We start from the raw sequence: 16,593 nt of genomic DNA, 5'->3' as shown, positions 1-16,593 counted from the left end.
AGAGATTCAGAGCATGTGTAGTCAAAGAGAGCCATCCAAAAGCATCCAATGGGAGTCTTCACATGCTTGATCCCTTTGGCATCTTTTACTAGATGCTGTCTACTTTACAGCCTGTCTCCAGCCTCTCTAGCTTGAGGAAACCTTATCCAGACTGCTCCTTCCTTATCCAAGAGCTCCTTGGTCGTGGGTAACTCTCCAAAGTGAAGCAATATCACTTTCCAAGCTTTAACTGAGTTACCACAGTAAAACTAAAGTTACTGTGGTAAAACTCCAAAGTTACTGTATGCCTAAATCCTCTTTCTCTATCAATGTATCCTCTCTTTATTACCTCATCTCAACAGCCAAACCATCTATCATGTCAGAGTCCAACACATGGTCACAAGGTTCGGCAGAGGAGACATGTTTGAAGTTCATCAAGAGTTTGTGATACAACTTATTTTCTTAAAGCTCCTTAATATACACAAGTAGGGAAAAGTCATGGCTTGTTGTAGAGCCGGTCTTTGTTTGTGCTATGTCCTTTAGGCTAATAGAGAAAGCCAATCCCAAGGTTGGAGATGCTCTAATAGAGAAAGTCAATGTTATAGAATGGCGTGTCAGCCGAAACTGTGCCTCACTTAAATGGGAAGAGAATTAGGGATGGCAACAAAGGTCTATAGCCATGATCAAGCAGGGACTAAACCCTCTAGTTCTGTTTTATCACAGTTCACATCACTCCTAGATTCAAGTAGCTATTCTTAGTCGTTACAGTCGACATAGTCCACATATAATGTAATATTGTCACGTTTGGGCGTGGCCTGAATGTTATTAAAAATTGTAACAAGTACAACAGCAAAATAATCTTCTTGATAAACCGTAAATTAATAAACCTTAATTTATTTACTTGAATAGCTAAATCTAATAAATATTTTGTTGAAACAAATCTAATAAATATTTAAACCCTGATTTTATATATATATTTTTTATTCTCATGATCAAAGGACGAGAGCCCTTTGACTTGAAAAGTCACAATATAGTACTCCGACTATTTCGTTCCAAAATATAACAACAGAAAAAAAGATATTTTGTTTAAAAGAGTGGTAAAAAAAAAACTTAAACAAAGAAGGAGAGAGAGATATGGCCGGCAGTGGAGGAAAAGCGACCTTCTCCGCGGCGGCGGCGAGCGATGCGGCAAGAGGTACAGGCGGCAAACTGAAGAGGCAAACCGCGAGGAGACATACGACGACGACGCCGTATTCTCGACCGCCTCAGAACCAAGTACAACGGAGTAGGCCGTGGATCTCGAGAATCGTCGATCCTGCTTATCGGGCTATCTCCAGCGGGGCTACGAAACTACTTCCTTACTTCTTCTCGAGTGCTCCGGAAAGTGAAGAACAACAACATCAAGGTTCGTATATAAGGCTTCTCTTCCTCGGGAGATTTCTGATTGATTATGTTAAACTTACTTGGTTTACGAGTATCTAGGGTTTTGTCGAATTTGTTTCGATTGCTAGAAAATTAGAATCCGTAATAATCACGAGGATTGATGGTTGGGTGAAGGCTTTGACTGTTTGCGTGTTAGTGTTAGTAACTAGCTCTTTGTGTGAAGTGTGTTAATGGATGTATTGCCTCTTTGCTTTAAAAGTGTCTTTGAAGTGAACAACAGTTGTATATACAATTTAGTCGTCTAGAGAGATGAGTTATCACTGCCTCTACTTGTCTAATTTTAGTCTTTTGGTTTTTGTTCAAGAGAGTGGACTTAACATTCGGCATCTTTTCTCTACTAGATAAGCTGCAGGATGATTTACAGGAGAATGATCCCAGCAGTGTAACACCAAGTTTAAATGTAAGCGTCTTTCATCTCCTCTGTCTTTTTTTTTTTTTAAAAAAAATTCTTTTTGGGGGAAAAACACAGTTCTTTGCTAAAGTTTCGTTTGTTTTCTGTATGTGTCCATGTTGATTTTATCTACTTGTGGAAATACCAGTTAAAATCTACAAGCCTTCTTTATCATGCTCAAGTTTTATTTAACTGGATTACCAAAAAGTAGTTTTATTTAACTGATTATTTTGCTATTTATGACTCATTGCGTTTGGTTGTCTTGTCAGAATTTGTTTTGTGATTTCATAATTTGTATACATGGATCTCGAAAATTGTTACCCATGTATTTGAGGATAAGAAATTGTTACTTTAGTAATTATAGAAGTATATAAGTTATCTTTCTATAGTCTAAGAAAGATGTAATCTTAAAGCTCCGTGTTCTTAGGTTTGAGCTTTCTCTCTTCATTCGCCATTCATACAATTCGTTTCTCCTGCTATCCGTACTCTCTTCATTTAATACCTGCTTTTATGATTTACAAAAGATACATTATTTTTCTCCTTTACATTATTTGAGAAACTTTGCAGGAACCGAAGTCCGAATCAATTGAAGAGGGAGGTACTAGTAGTACATCAAACATTAAGGAAAGCAATTTCAATATCAGTGCACAAGCAATAAGCAACAGAGCAAAAAAAGATGGTGATGCGATCTCGGAGCTTGAAAGGCTAATGCATGGAAAAACCTTTTCACTGTATGTTGTTTATTATTATGTCTGTACGTTAGTTGCATTTCAAATGATGCTCGATGGAAACTTGCTTCCTTTTGCTTATTATTTTGTTTATGCTTATAGTCATGTCTGGGTCATTACATTCATATTGAGCGGCTGCTTATCTTTCCTGCTCTTCCTGTTATCGTTCTTTGCAGTTCTGTTTGTACTTTGTTTGCAGAGGCGACTTTTACATTGATATATTTAATCTCTATACAGGGCGGAAACTGATCGTCTTATAGAGATAATAAATTCAAGGGCTATTGATCTACCTGATGTCGCGAGAGAAGATATAATGGAGATCCCTACGAGAGAGAGAGCCAAGAAAAGTGTGAGTTTTCTTGATCAGAAAGAAGAGCCCAGTGGTGACAAGGATGCTGGTATTGATCTTTGGGCTACACCAACCCCACTTGCCAAGTCGGTAGTAAGTTGGTTGCTATCCTGAATTTTTATTTGTATGTTTAATGAAACTAGCAATGTACATGGTTTGATCAGGCTTTTCTACTTTGCCGGAAAAAGGTTTAGTGTAGTTTGGCAGACGTTAGGAGAAATATGGATGTATTCTAGGAATTTAGTCTCTTAGTTCTGTGTGAGGTTGGATTATTTGTGAAATCATTTGATGGAAGAGCTATGTAATTTCACATATTTGCTTCATCAAGTAGTTGATGTTTCTTACTTCACTAGTCCTTATTTCTGTAACTATTTTAAAATACTGGCTTTTTTCTTATAGACTTTTGAAGGAGGCAAACGTGTAGGGGATGAAGCTGGTCTATCACCAGCAGAACTTGCTAAGGCATATATGGGAGGCCAGGCACCATCAAGTAGTTCCCAAGGTTTTGTAGCAAGAAATGAAAGTCTAGACCAGGGTATGCTTGTAGCAAATTCCTCAGGTGCATCACCATCAAGCAAGCCTTCTGCTGGTTGGCCTGGTGTCAAGTTAAATGAGCAATCTGGTTTTGCAACTCCTCAAAGTCAACGAGAAAACTTTGGGATCCGAAGTTTTCCAAGGACCCCATATCCTAGATCCATTCTTTCAGGTTCTAAGTCACAGGTGTGTTAGACTTTTTCGTAATACCTTTTTTCTGAAAGATTTTTTGGTATATTTGAACTGTTCCTTTTATTTTGCTCAGCTGATGCAATTGCAAGACAATAGTAGGAAGCGCCTGAACACCCTACAGTCTCCCTCCCAAAGTGTGCAGACAAGATATGGCCAGGTAAACTCTCCCAGTCGGCTATACAATTTTGCTTATCTGTAAAATTTATAACATTGTGTGCACTTACTGCTTGTTTTTGTTAACTTAAAGACAAATTTTAACGAAAATATGGTATTCTTTCCGGATGCTGCCATTTGAATCTTTCTTGGGTTCTTCTATCTGCTGAATTCTATTTCCTTTGTTGAAACCTAATAAGTTCTTTACTAATGTGCCCAGCTCAAACTTAACAAGGGAAGTGATGGTGGACTTTTTGGACCCAGTAGAAGATCTCGCCAGAGCGCCACCATGTCTCCTTATTCACGACCTTCCAGGGGTCGTTTTGAAAATTCCGCTAACAAGAAGATCTCTGAAGCAGGGGAATCAAGCAACCTATCTGTGTCCCAGACAACAACATTTGGTAAGCATATAGGGTTGGAAGCTGGTACACCGACTGTGCCTAGACATTCTAGTCAGATCGCTAAGACGATACTGGATCACCTTGAACGGACCCTACCCACGCCGAAAAACAAATCTGATGAGTTAAAGCTTGCCACTTCTTGGAGATTTCCAGAGTCTTCGAAAACTGTTGAACAAAGCAGCTCGAACATCAACAAAGTGAACAAGGATGGCCCAGCCAAGTTGAATGAAGACATCCCTAAATTTTTCTCTCACAATCCGCCGTCCTCTGTGCCTAAACTATCTGAAGTTCCTACCGGTGATATTCAAAATACAATGGCCAAGACCGCTTCAGCATCAAATGGAATATTGAGTGGAAGTAGTAGTGGTACCACACTCCAGTATGAGTTAGGGAAGCCTAAGGTATCTGTCTTCTTTTTCCCTTAGCATGCACTTACTATTTATGCTTTCTTCGTAGATTTCTTCTGAAACTGGATATACTTTCTAACAGTTCGTAATCTTTTGGTTACTTATATCTTTGTTTACGGTTTTGAGTTTTGAAACTGAATTGCATTTGTTTGCTTCTTCTCAGGACGCTACAAAAGCTGTTTCCTATTCTTTTGGAGGCGAGCCCGCAAATTTCCCCAAGCCACCATCCCACTCACTGGGAAATAACAAACGGTCACTTTCATCGATCTCAGTAGCCAAGCCTACTTACCAAAGATGGGCAGTTCCTTCGGGTTCAAACGCTAGCTTCACATTCCCGGTGTCATCTTCATCTGATGGAGCAGCAACACCAGAGCCCACAACTCCATCGATCATGCCATCCACAACAACCCCAAGTGGCGGTGTTGCCATTACAAGTCAGCATGAAGCAACAAAAGATGACGAGATTCCTCAGTTTGGTTTCGGGGGTAACAGAAGAGGAGATGATAAGTTGCCTCTGGTCTTCGCTTTCCCCTCTATGAGCGATGAAATGAACAATGAGAAGTTGGGAGATATCAAGTTCACATTTGGGTCTAACAAGGCAGAGAGAATATCTTTTGGCTCACCAGGAAGTGATGGTGTTTGCTGTTAAAACAAAGACGATGATGGTCTCTGTTTCTTTCTTTTCCTTTTCCAATATTTTTGTATCACAGATTTGTTACTTTGGGAGCATAACTTGTTCTTTAGAAACCTTTGGTTTTGTTTGACTTCTGAGTTGTATTCATTTGATTTCTTTTGTATCTGATTTAAGAAGCAAACATGATTTTTTCTTGACACTATTCATCGAATGTCATTAAGAGATTTAGACGTATGCCACGTCGGATCGTCACAACAATCTTGAAGAAACAAAAGCAAAGTTAAGCTTCTGTTTTGTCTTTTTTTTCTTTTCAAGACACGACTCGTGTGTGGTGGTGAGTGTTCCTCATCTCCTCCTTCATTTTTTTTTTTCTTTTGTTTCAAGGGATTTGTTCTCTCCTCATGTGCTCGATCCATGCTGTAATTCAGGTTTCGCAGCCACAATGGAGAAGGAAGAAGACGCGATTCATGTTTCATCTGAATCCCAACACAAAATTCGCCTTCTTTCCTCGCGCATTATCTTCCTCCGACAACAACGATGGTTCAGTTTCATCCTCCAGACAAAACAACGTATAACTATATTCACCACCTTCTCTTATCTCTTGTATACATTCTTAAACACATTGATGAATTGTCCTGGTTATGAACAGAGACAGATGGGTTATGATCCTTCAGAGGAACTGTTTGGTGTTGACTTCAAGCCCAGGTAACAACAACACATTCCTTAACTCTCTTTTTTTTGTATATCATGTAACTGTCCTCCTGCTTTTGTTCTTCAATTTGATATCTTTATTTTATTATAGTCAATCATTGTGGTTTTGGTGATGGTTTTGTTCAGGAATGTATCTGGTGATTCTCGTGAACCAAGGTCATGGTTTGGTCCCAACGGTCAGTACATTCGAGAGCTTCCGTGTCCCACTTGTAGAGGAAGAGGCTACACCTCATGCCCAGACTGTGGAATCGAGAGGGCGAGGTTGGATTGCCCTCAATGCAAAGGAAAGGTATTCACAACGGTTAATAGCTTCGCAACAGACTACTGACTTCAAACTTATGCCCTCGTTAATTGAAACTTTTTGTGTAGGGCATTATGACTTGTCTAAGATGTTTGGGAGACTGTGTAATATGGGAAGAATCAATCGATGAACGACCTTGGGAGAAAGCTCGATCCAGGTTGTGTTGTAATTCAAGAGCTGTTGAGATTGTGTTATTGTTTAAGACTAATAAATGTCATTTTTTCTCACAGTTCTCCATTTCGAGTGAAGGAGGATGATGAGGTTGATAATTTGGAGATAAAGTTCAGTCCAAGGGGAAAATCCAAGAGGATTTACCAGTCACCACCTCCTGAAGTTGGACAAAAGATTAGCCGGTCTCTTAAAGTTAGTTCCATTTATAAACTTTCATGATACATTAAGCTTTCCATGAGGAATTGTTACTGACCAGAGATATGGTTTTATAGAGTCTCAATGCCAAGACTGGACTATTTAGTAATCGAATGAAGATTATACATGGTGATCCTGTGCTTCATGCTCAAAGGGTAGCTGCAATTAAGGTCTGTGATCAACTCTCATTTGTTTTTTTCTCTCTAAATGCATAGCAGCTTTTGGTATTTTTTTCCTTGAACCTGCTTGGTAGTGTTGTGCTCTAGAAAGCTAAAGGGACACCAGCTGCTAGAAAGCATGCATCTGAAACCATGAAAACCTTTTTCAGTAACGCTGAAAACCGTGAAAAGAGGAGCTTATCCATGAAAGGTATAATCTCATTTTCTTGATATATATTAAGAGTTTAGCTCAAATTTTCTTCTGCAAGAGATTTTGTAGCCATGAATTGGTAATGAATTATTTTTCTGCTCTCATTGATTGGTTCAGGGGTTAAATTTTACTGCAAGAACTGCGGACAGGAAGGCCATAGACGCTTTTACTGTCCAGAGCTGGACACTAACGCAGACAGGAGATTTAGATGTCGAGTTTGTGGAGGGAAAGGCCATAACCGAAGAACTTGTCCCAAGTCGAAATCAATGGTCAGTAAGGGCATTTCCACAAGGAATCATCAGTGTGGAATATGTGGTGAGAGCGGTCACAACAGTAGAACATGCCGGAAGCTGGCCAGAGTGAAAACCACTGAGGGTGGTGTCGAAGATGGTGTTGGGAAGAGAGTGTATGCTTGTGGGTTCTGCAAGAAAATGGGACATAATGTAAGAACCTGTCCAAGTAAACGAGTTCCAGACTGGTGATTCTTGTTTAGAGAAAGAAGGTTCTTGATCAATGTTTTGAAAACCAGACTGGACCGGCTGGTTGAATCAGTCCGACTGTAACTCGCTTAACAAACCGAGTTTGGTTTTATCTGATACCCGGATTAGAGATAAACGGGTAAAACCAGTGACCCGGGTCAAACTAAAAATACGGTGTTCAAATTTTACTCGATTTAAAATTTGAATGCAATCAATGTTAGTCGTTTTTAATCGGTCTGTTTCCATTTCTGAATAGTTTACCTTATGATGAAACTCAATTTCTTTTACTGTTACCATGTCTTGATATTTACTACTTTAAACGTGCCATAACATTCATTTACTTTTAAGTTTACTGTATATTCTTTTCACACATAAATAGTACTAATTATTAGTAATTTAGTATACATTATTGTTTTCAAACCTTTTGTTTTGGATAGTGAAGACTGGAGACAGAAAAACGATACGATCTTAAGATGACATTGTTTTGTGTTGTGTGTGCAACAAGTTGTCTCAGACCAAAAAAGAAGAAGAAGAGGATCTTACATTACAGATCAAGAATATTGCCAAATAAAATCTTGATATTTTATCATTATCAAATAAACATTGTTTTCATTTATGAATATGCTTTTATTCTATTTAATATGTATTAATAGGTTTAGTTACTTATTTAGTTCATAATAACTATTTTGGGATATTAAAGATTCTATAAATATAATGTTATATTGTATATATACAATAAAAATGAAAACCCAGTTAAACTTTTTAGTGTAGTTAAAACTATTCACTTTTGTTTATCAACACAATAAGTTGTATAAAATTTATATAGTTTTGTATAATATTTTTGATAATATAGTTTTTGTTAGTTTTGCGTTAAGCCCTTACTAGTTGAGACGACATTGAGTTTACGATCCCAATTAAATTAGACATGGGAAAATTATCCGATCCAAAGTTTCGAACATGATCCGCTCTAAAATTTAAGGCACCGAACCGGATCCGATCCGACATAGATATCCGAATAATATTTGATTTTTTTTTATATCTGAGGAACCGGATTTGAATCAAAACTGAACCTAAAAAACTAGAGATATATGAAAACCAAAATACATGAAGTATAAATATATATATCTAGAAATAAACATTTTATTAATACTTATAATAAGTAAGTTTTTAAGAAAAATAATAATTATAATTCTGAATATACTATTAAGATTTTGAATAAGTTGGATATGTTTAATTATTTTGGATATTTTTGCTTACTTTTGGATTAAAAATACTGATATAAGCTGGGCATTTCAGATAAAATCGATTATTTTCTATACACTTGGGGGTTAGCAAAAGTGGATATGAACTGGTTTCGATTGCTTCCCCGTTTTCCGGGTATAACATAACCGATCCGTACCTAAAAAGTTATTGAAGCGAATCCGATCTGAAACTCTAAACTATCCGATCAATGCCAATTTTTCTAGATCTGAAATACTCGATATCCAAAATATCTGACCCAAACCCTATCGGATACCAATCCTATATCATATGGTACATGAAACATTAAGTAGAAATGAAAATATTGATCCCAAATAAAAAATATCATTCAAGTATTTAACCAAAGTTCATTAAACCATATGTTTAAATCGAAAAATATATCAAATATTTTATTCAAATTTCTGTGATTTCGAACAATAAGAGTTCATTATTGTTAATTTATATTTATTTTATTTTTTGGAAGAGGATCATTGTTAATTTTTTTTTTTCATGTATGCCGTCTTCAGTTGTTCTAATTTCACGCGACTAATAATTTTTGTTATTCTTCTTGCGACTAATAAAATTTACACCAAATTACCTTATGTTCAATTGTTCCTCTAAAGCAATCAAACCAAATAAAAAAATCTTGCGCGCTCTATTTCAGTCTCCTTCTCTATCTCTAGTCTCTTAACTTATTGTTCCCTTCTCCAAGAATCACCTTAAGAATCACCGTTTCAGATAAAATATGTTCTTGATTTCGTAAATGGAAAGTCCTCCTGTTCATAGGTTCACTCAAGACAAAAATGCATAAGATTACATCACTACGTGAATTGAAGAATATTTGAGGAAATCGAAGATCCATATTAATCTCTATGTTCTTTATTGGATGTGTTCCAGACTTATGACATGATCATGGAAGCGTGAAACTCTTCATGAGCAGGGAAGACATCATGAAACATCTATGGAATCGATTTAAAACCCATCCTGCTTGGACCAACACAAGTAAGTGAATTCATTTTTCACTGAATTGTTAATGGGTCAGAGGAAAAACGTTGGCTAATTGGAATGTTTGTGTTTTGTAGTTTTCGATCACGTTGAACGTGAGAATCCTGAGGACTTCAAATCCTACAATGAATCTTTGTCCTTTGCCCATCAATCGTTGAACTTTGAGCCTGATTCACCAAGTAAGTAGTAAAACCTAATTTTTTGTGTGGCTCAAGTTTCAGTTTCTTTGGGTTATGTTGTGCTGAAAAAGTAACGTCTCCTACTAATAATAATATTAACATTTGTATACTCCGGATCCATATTCTTATGATAACTGTTGTATAAGATCTTATAAATAAGGGGAAGTAGATTACGTTAGATCTAGCATATGCTCTTAGTTTTCTAAGTATATAAGCCACCGATTGAGGTGCAATACAACTCACTAGATCTGCTTATTTGATTTATGTTTTACTCTCTTTGATAAGAACTGATCAGTTTCGAGTATTTTGGGTTAAGAGATTTTAACCCATTTACGAATCAAAAGAGTTTTAGTTCAGTTTTAGTTCAGTTTCGAATCCTTTCTTTATGTATTTTTGGATCTGTTCTTAATTTGAAAACCGGTAAATATTTTTTATTTGAATCTAATATTATTGACTATTTTTAGAATTAACGTGAACTTCTGATAAAATTCAAAATCATAAGTTGTTTCCGTCAAGTTTCTGGAAATTTCTCGGAAAGTAGATCGAATATGTCATCTGAAAATAATCGGAGATTTCTTATTTTCTTCCGAGAAAAAGTTATGAAGATTAAAAAAACAATTTCTTCATATCATTCGCCATCTTAGGTTTGGGTTTCTCCTGGTGTTTGTTTATTATGATTTTACTCTGATTTTGTCGATTGTTTTCTCTGTTTTGAGACCGTTTTTTTAATTATTCATGCTCTGTTTTAGAGCAATCAGTAATCCAATCTTCTAAGAAGAAAATTAAACTAATATAATGAGAAATATTTTGCTTATTGATAATAAAGGGAGTAAAGATTTGCTAAAATCTGAAACTTGTATATTCAAGGATAAAGATTATACAGGTGTATATATATATAGAGAGTAAGATTATAATGAGTGTTAGAGTAATTGGAGGAGTGATTCTCGTGAAATGATCATATAGCCGCGTAAATGAGATACTCATCCTCAACCATTGTTACCTTCTTTGGTTTTTGGTGATTAGAAAGGAGCTTTTAATTGAAAAAACATTGGGAAGAGATGAAGTGAGAGTGTGGTAAGAAACTGACTTGTTCTTTATAAAAGGATATTACTGAGAGCCAAGTTTATTGGTATTCCCTTCAAAATTTTAATCGGGAGTTTCTAAGAGTTCAAAATATCTAAACGGCAAATACAATTTAGATTCTGAGAATGTAGCGACAATCTGGGTTTAATTTTCCAGACCTCTTTCCGGCAACACATCATCGTTGTAATTACTAAGGAAGTTCCAACATTTATGTGATGAAGATCACTGTCGGTATCTCCTCGGAAACTATTCACACACAGATATATCGACAACACCGTCGTTCTCGAAAAACTATGTGATACTGAGAAGATTCTGAGAAACTTTTCTGGGAATCTACCGAGAAAATCAATTGATCGTAATTGTTCCAACAATTTTTGCCGAGAAAATATCGTCAAAAATGTTTTGTCAATATTTTCCGAGGAGATACCGACAAAAACGTTCATTCATCGGAGAACTATCGCTAGATTGTAAATAATATTCCGATGTCTCTTATTCTCAGAAATTTTTTTCGGAGTTCGTGATGATTTCTTGTAGTGAACTTTACGATCATGTGTGATACATCGAGCATTATATTTTTTTTTTATAAAATTTTGATCCAAAATTGTTTAAATAGAATTGAAAAGGTACGATGGTAATGTATGCAACATTTAAAAACAGTTAGAATTGAATTGGTATATATAACAATAATATAAAGTTGCAACCATAAGAATTTTACAACAAATAGAATTGAAAATGTATGAGTAGTAAAATATGCAACTTTTAAAAAGTTAAATAGATAGATGATATTTTGTGACATTTTTCACAACCTTTGAGAATGAAAAACACAACTTTTCACGTTAACTGAGATTGTCATTATTAGTAGATATATTTCTATATTTTTATTGGGAATGCAAGTATTAGTTTTTTTTAATCTCTCTGCAACTGATAGAATCAGTTACCTGTTGATATTCCAAGATAAAAGCCAACTCAATCATGTCTATGTTTTCCGGTCCACATCGTTAACAACAGCGAACATAAATTTTTATTATATGTTTATAGAATCTGATGACCAGTCGTTACCAATATTCAGTAGATTCTTACGTAAACATAAGAATACCCGTCAAGCGGTTGGTCAATAGATTAAAAGACTAACATACCTAAATATTTTTGTTCGGAGTAACGTTTTTGTACGACGAAATACGATTCTCCCGCTGATAACTCATATATAAAAGAGAAAAAGACAAAAATAACATTAAATCAAGTTCTTGTTCCCAAACTAGCACTCAAGGTCAAAAGTCACAAAAATAGCACTTAATGTTTTATCAAAAGTCACAAACTTAGAGTTTAGAGTTAAAGAGTGGGGTTTAGGATTTAGGGTTTAGGGTTTAGGGTTTAGAGTTTAGGGTTTAGGGTTTATGGTTTAGGGTTTAGGGTTTAGAGTTGAGAAATGAGGTTTTGGGGATAAGATTTCAAATTTTGAAAAATAAAAAAATTAAAATTTTTAAAGGATAAATTTAGAAATGTGCTATTTTGGTCATTTTAGTTTTTGAGTGCTATTTTTGTGATATAAACTTAGAAAGATGCTATTTTGGAGATTTGCCCTATATAAAATGTAGCCTTTTACTGTTTTATAGAAGCAAAATATATGTTACCCAAAAAAAATAATAACAAAAAATGGAAGCAAAATATATTTCTCATTTACGAATGGAAAAGACATGACAGCTAATTAAAAACTCTTCTTCTTTTTGATAATTTGTGTTTTTCTTTTTCTTTTTGTTAAATACTTTAGTATTCTCTTTTTTTCTTTTCTTTTGACGTCCAAATTAGATATACCAATAACGAGATAGTCGTATTCTCAATGGAACAATTTTTTTTTTTTTTTTTTTTTTTTTTTTTGGTAACTCTGGTATCTGAGTAGCCACATTCCCAACTATGTCCCGTAAGGAGTCCAGCACCCCAACAGAAGGGATGTTAAATCCGTTGTGGCCAAGATTTGAACCCGGGTGGCAGACAATACAGCTGTACCTCCTTTACCACCAAGCCACGAGCGCTTGGTTCAATGGAACAAAGTTGCTGAAATGTCTGCTGATGTCAAATTTTGAAAGCCACAAAGCAGTGAAATTTTCAAAACAATACCCAAAATAGAAAAGTTGACATGTCGATCTGGATGGATTAGTAAAACAAGATAAAATTTAGATCACTAAGCATATCGACTACTCATAATTTCGTCCTTAACTTCTATTTAATCTCATACTATTACCTGGAGAAGAAAAAAACTGATACTTATTGATTTTTGCAGTAATCTTATCATCAGCATCTCCATTTTTAGTTTCTATCTAGATAAAAGCCAGCAAATATACGACTTAATTCAAATCCTAAAATAGCAATCTCCAACCAACGTACCAGTTTTGTTAGCATATATATAACAGTGTCAAATTGTTGATAAACAAAACACACACAACCAGAAAAACACAAAGCAATGAGTTATCCTATGCAAACAAAAGGAAACAGAGCACTTTCCTTTGTTTCCACACTTCTCCTAAGTATCCTCTTCTTCATCTCCAAGCCATCGAACGCCCAGTCTTCTTCTCCAAAGTTCGCATGTGACGTCGCCAAAAACCCTTCTCTAGCCGGTTACGGATTCTGCAACACGGGTTTGAAGGCCGAAGCCAGAGTCACCGATCTCGTCGGAAGATTAACGTTGGTGGAGAAAATCGGGTTTCTTGTGAGCAAAGCTACCGGCGTGAGCCGTCTTGGGATTCCAGATTATAACTGGTGGTCGGAGGCACTTCACGGTGTCTCTGATGTCGGAGGTGGTTCTAGTTTTACCGGTCTAGTCCCTGGTGCCACTAGCTTCCCTCAAGTCATACTCACCGCTGCTTCCTTCAACGTATCTCTCTTCCAAGCCATTGGCAAGGTGAAAGAATGAAATACTTTGTTTCTTGGTGTACAAGTAATAGACAAAAGTCTTTTTTTTTTTCATGCTTCAAGTTATTCAATAATACTTTTATTTATGGCATGATTTAAGGTTGTGTCGACGGAGGCGAGGGCAATGTACAACGTTGGAGCAGCTGGATTAACGTTTTGGTCACCGAATGTGAACATATTCCGTGACCCGAGATGGGGAAGAGGTCAAGAGACCCCCGGCGAGGACCCCACGCTCGTTAGCAAATACGCGGTGGCTTATGTTAAAGGTCTTCAGGGTACTGACGGTGGAGATCCTAACCTTCTTAAAGTTGCCGCTTGCTGCAAACACTACACGGCCTATGATGTTGATAATTGGAAAGGCGTTAGTCGTTACACTTTCAACTCCGTGGTAATAAGAAAACATAGAACATTTGTATTCTTAGAATATTTGTTACTATTGGTCACACCAAATATATTTCTATCTTCTTTGTGTTTGGATTAGGTGAACCAACAAGATATGGACGATACGTTTCAACCGCCGTTTAAGAGCTGTGTGGTTGATGGGAATGTGGCTAGTGTCATGTGCTCTTACAACCAAGTTAACGGTAAACCGACATGCGCTGATCCTGACCTGCTTTCTGGTGTGATCCGCCGTCAATGGAAGTTAAATGGGTAAGATTTTTTTACATGGTTCAACATTGTGTAGGGTTTTTCTTTTTTTTTCAAATCATAGACATGGCCGGTTATGGATACAACCGGATGAAACATATGTCTTGGATTATACATAAGTTTCCAATTCCCCCTAAATTGTTGACTTTTTATTAAGATTAATCTAAATTTTTTTGGGTTTATGTTATTAGGTACATAGTTTCGGATTGTGATTCAGTAGAAGTGATGTATGCGAACCAACACTATACCAAGACTCCAGAGGAAGCTGTGGCCAAATCTATGTTGGCAGGTTTGGATTTGAACTGTGATCATTTCACAGGTCAACACGCACTGGGCGCGGTCAAGGCTGGTTTGGTAAACGAAACAGATGTTGACACTGCGATTTCAAACAACTTCGCGACTCTGATGCGTTTAGGATTCTTCAATGGCGACCCCAAGAAGCAGCCCTACGGTAATCTTGGTCCTCAGGACGTTTGCACTGCCGAGAACCAAGAACTCGCTAGAGAAGCCGCAAGGCAAGGCATTGTCTTGCTCAAGAACTCTCCTGGTTCGCTTCCGTTCTCACCTTCTGCTATCAAAACGCTAGCAGTGATCGGGCCAAACGCTAATGTCACCGATACAATGATCGGAAACTACCACGGTAAATTAAAATGATCTCAAGTGGCCATTTACGTCGATGATTAATGCTTAAGCTTAAATATGTAAAAACGACACCATTTTATATTTTTAAATATTCTTCAGGCGTACCGTGCAAGTACACAACACCCCTCCAAGGCCTAGTGGAAACAGTGTCGGCGACGTATCAGATGGGCTGTCCTAATGTGGCGTGCGCGGAGGCGGATATAGATTCAGCAACTTCTGTAGCGGCTTCTGCTGATGCGGTTGTGCTCGTGATGGGAACAGATCTATCCATCGAGAGGGAGGACCATGACCGAGTCGACTTGTTCCTTCCCGGAAAACAGCAACAGCTTGTGACTGAGGTGGCTAAGGTTGCGAAAGGACCGGTGGTGCTAGTCATCATGTCCGGTGGAGGATTAGACGTTACTTTCGCCAAGAACGATCCGAAGATCACAAGCATTATGTGGGTCGGGTTTCCTGGTCAAGCCGGCGGTCTCGCCATCGCTGACGTCATCTTCGGTCGTCATAATCCGAGTAAGAAACACACTGTTTTAAAATTAAACCGGTGATAACCAACTGGTTCGGTTTTACGATTAAAATTTGCTAACCGATTTCTTTTGGTTTAGGCGGAAAGTTGCCGATGACGTGGTATCCTCAGTTGTACGTGGAAAGTCTTCCGATGTCCAACATGAACATGAGACCCGATAACTCAACCGGGTATCCGGGTCGAACTTACCGATTCTACACCGGAGAAACAATATACGCCTTCGGAGACGGAATAAGCTACACTCATTTCAACCACCGGCTAATCAAACCCCCACGGCTCGTGTTCCTCAGTCTAGCCAAGAGCCACCCTTGCCGAACTTCAAAGTGCCAATCAGTGGACGCGATCGGACCTTACTGCGGGAAAGCCATCGAAGTCCAGCTAAGAGTAAGGAACGCAGGGGAGAGAGAAGGGACCGACACGGTGTTTCTGTTCACGACTCCGCCGGCTGTACACAGGTCGCCGGTTAAGCATCTGCTAGCGTTCGAGAAGGTTCGTCTGGGGAAGAAAGAAAAGGCGGTGGTTAGGTTTAACGTGGATGTGTGTAAAGATCTGAGTGTGGTTGATGAAACAGGGAAGAGGAAGATCGCTTTGGGGGTACATGTTCTCCATATCGGAAGCTTGAAGTACTCCTTGATTGTTAGGATCTGATGTGAATGGAAATTTGTTTTACATTTGTGTTCAATGTTTTAGTTTCTACAAGAAACGAAAAATTCATTGAAATAAAAAGTTAATTTTTTTTTTTACTGTTTCTACTTCATCTTCTCACTCAGATCGCACAAGTTCATTTAAATTAGTGTTATTTTTTAACCGGACCAACGTGAGTACTTAACCGGACCAACGTGAGTACGTAATCAGGACGAATTGAACCGAGAATCTGATCTTAACCGAATTAAACCGACTTTAGTTTGTCAATAGTGTTAAGATAGATAT

The 16,593-nt window shown here is 37.3% G+C and overlaps 3 protein-coding genes across 4 annotated transcripts; all 3 read left to right on the top strand.

The window, feature by feature from the left end:
* The first annotated feature begins 1,047 nt into the window (after positions 1 to 1,047).
* On the top strand, positions 1,048 to 5,400 carry LOC106318402 (nuclear pore complex protein NUP1). Its single transcript, XM_013756363.1, has 8 exons — positions 1,048 to 1,384; positions 1,764 to 1,822; positions 2,381 to 2,544; positions 2,779 to 2,983; positions 3,290 to 3,610; positions 3,690 to 3,773; positions 3,990 to 4,571; positions 4,741 to 5,400. The coding sequence occupies exons 1-8, from the start codon at positions 1,114 to 1,116 to the stop codon at positions 5,224 to 5,226; spliced, it is 2,172 nt and encodes a 723-aa protein (XP_013611817.1). The 5' UTR covers positions 1,048 to 1,113; the 3' UTR covers positions 5,227 to 5,400.
* A 70-nt stretch (positions 5,401 to 5,470) lies between these two features.
* LOC106318404 lies at positions 5,471 to 7,724 on the top strand. Of its 2 annotated transcripts, XM_013756365.1 has the most exons (9): positions 5,471 to 5,545; positions 5,640 to 5,780; positions 5,861 to 5,916; positions 6,049 to 6,211; positions 6,292 to 6,380; positions 6,454 to 6,586; positions 6,667 to 6,759; positions 6,856 to 6,958; positions 7,076 to 7,724. In XM_013756365.1, exons 2-9 carry the CDS (start codon positions 5,679 to 5,681, stop codon positions 7,438 to 7,440), a joined length of 1,104 nt encoding a protein of 367 aa, XP_013611819.1. In that variant the 5' UTR covers positions 5,471 to 5,545; positions 5,640 to 5,678; the 3' UTR covers positions 7,441 to 7,724. The 2 variants fall into 2 exon arrangements, with proteins under 2 accessions (XP_013611819.1, XP_013611818.1); XM_013756364.1 differs by lacking the exon at positions 5,471 to 5,545 and having other exon boundaries at positions 5,552 to 5,780.
* Positions 7,725 to 13,401: 5,677 nt separating this feature from the next.
* Positions 13,402 to 16,312, top strand: LOC106316686 (beta-D-xylosidase 3-like). The gene is made up of 6 exons (XM_013754574.1): positions 13,402 to 13,839; positions 13,951 to 14,238; positions 14,332 to 14,501; positions 14,690 to 15,138; positions 15,240 to 15,650; positions 15,743 to 16,312. Exons 1-6 carry the CDS (start codon positions 13,402 to 13,404, stop codon positions 16,309 to 16,311), a joined length of 2,325 nt encoding a protein of 774 aa, XP_013610028.1. The 3' UTR covers position 16,312.
* Positions 16,313 to 16,593: the final 281 nt, after the last annotated feature.

This window comes from Brassica oleracea, chromosome C9 (genome assembly GCF_000695525.1).
Source record: "Brassica oleracea var. oleracea cultivar TO1000 chromosome C9, BOL, whole genome shotgun sequence".
NCBI classification, from domain to species: domain Eukaryota; kingdom Viridiplantae; phylum Streptophyta; class Magnoliopsida; order Brassicales; family Brassicaceae; genus Brassica; species Brassica oleracea.
Note: the sequence above shows the minus strand (reverse complement) of the source record. Positions and strands in the feature narration are given on the sequence as shown.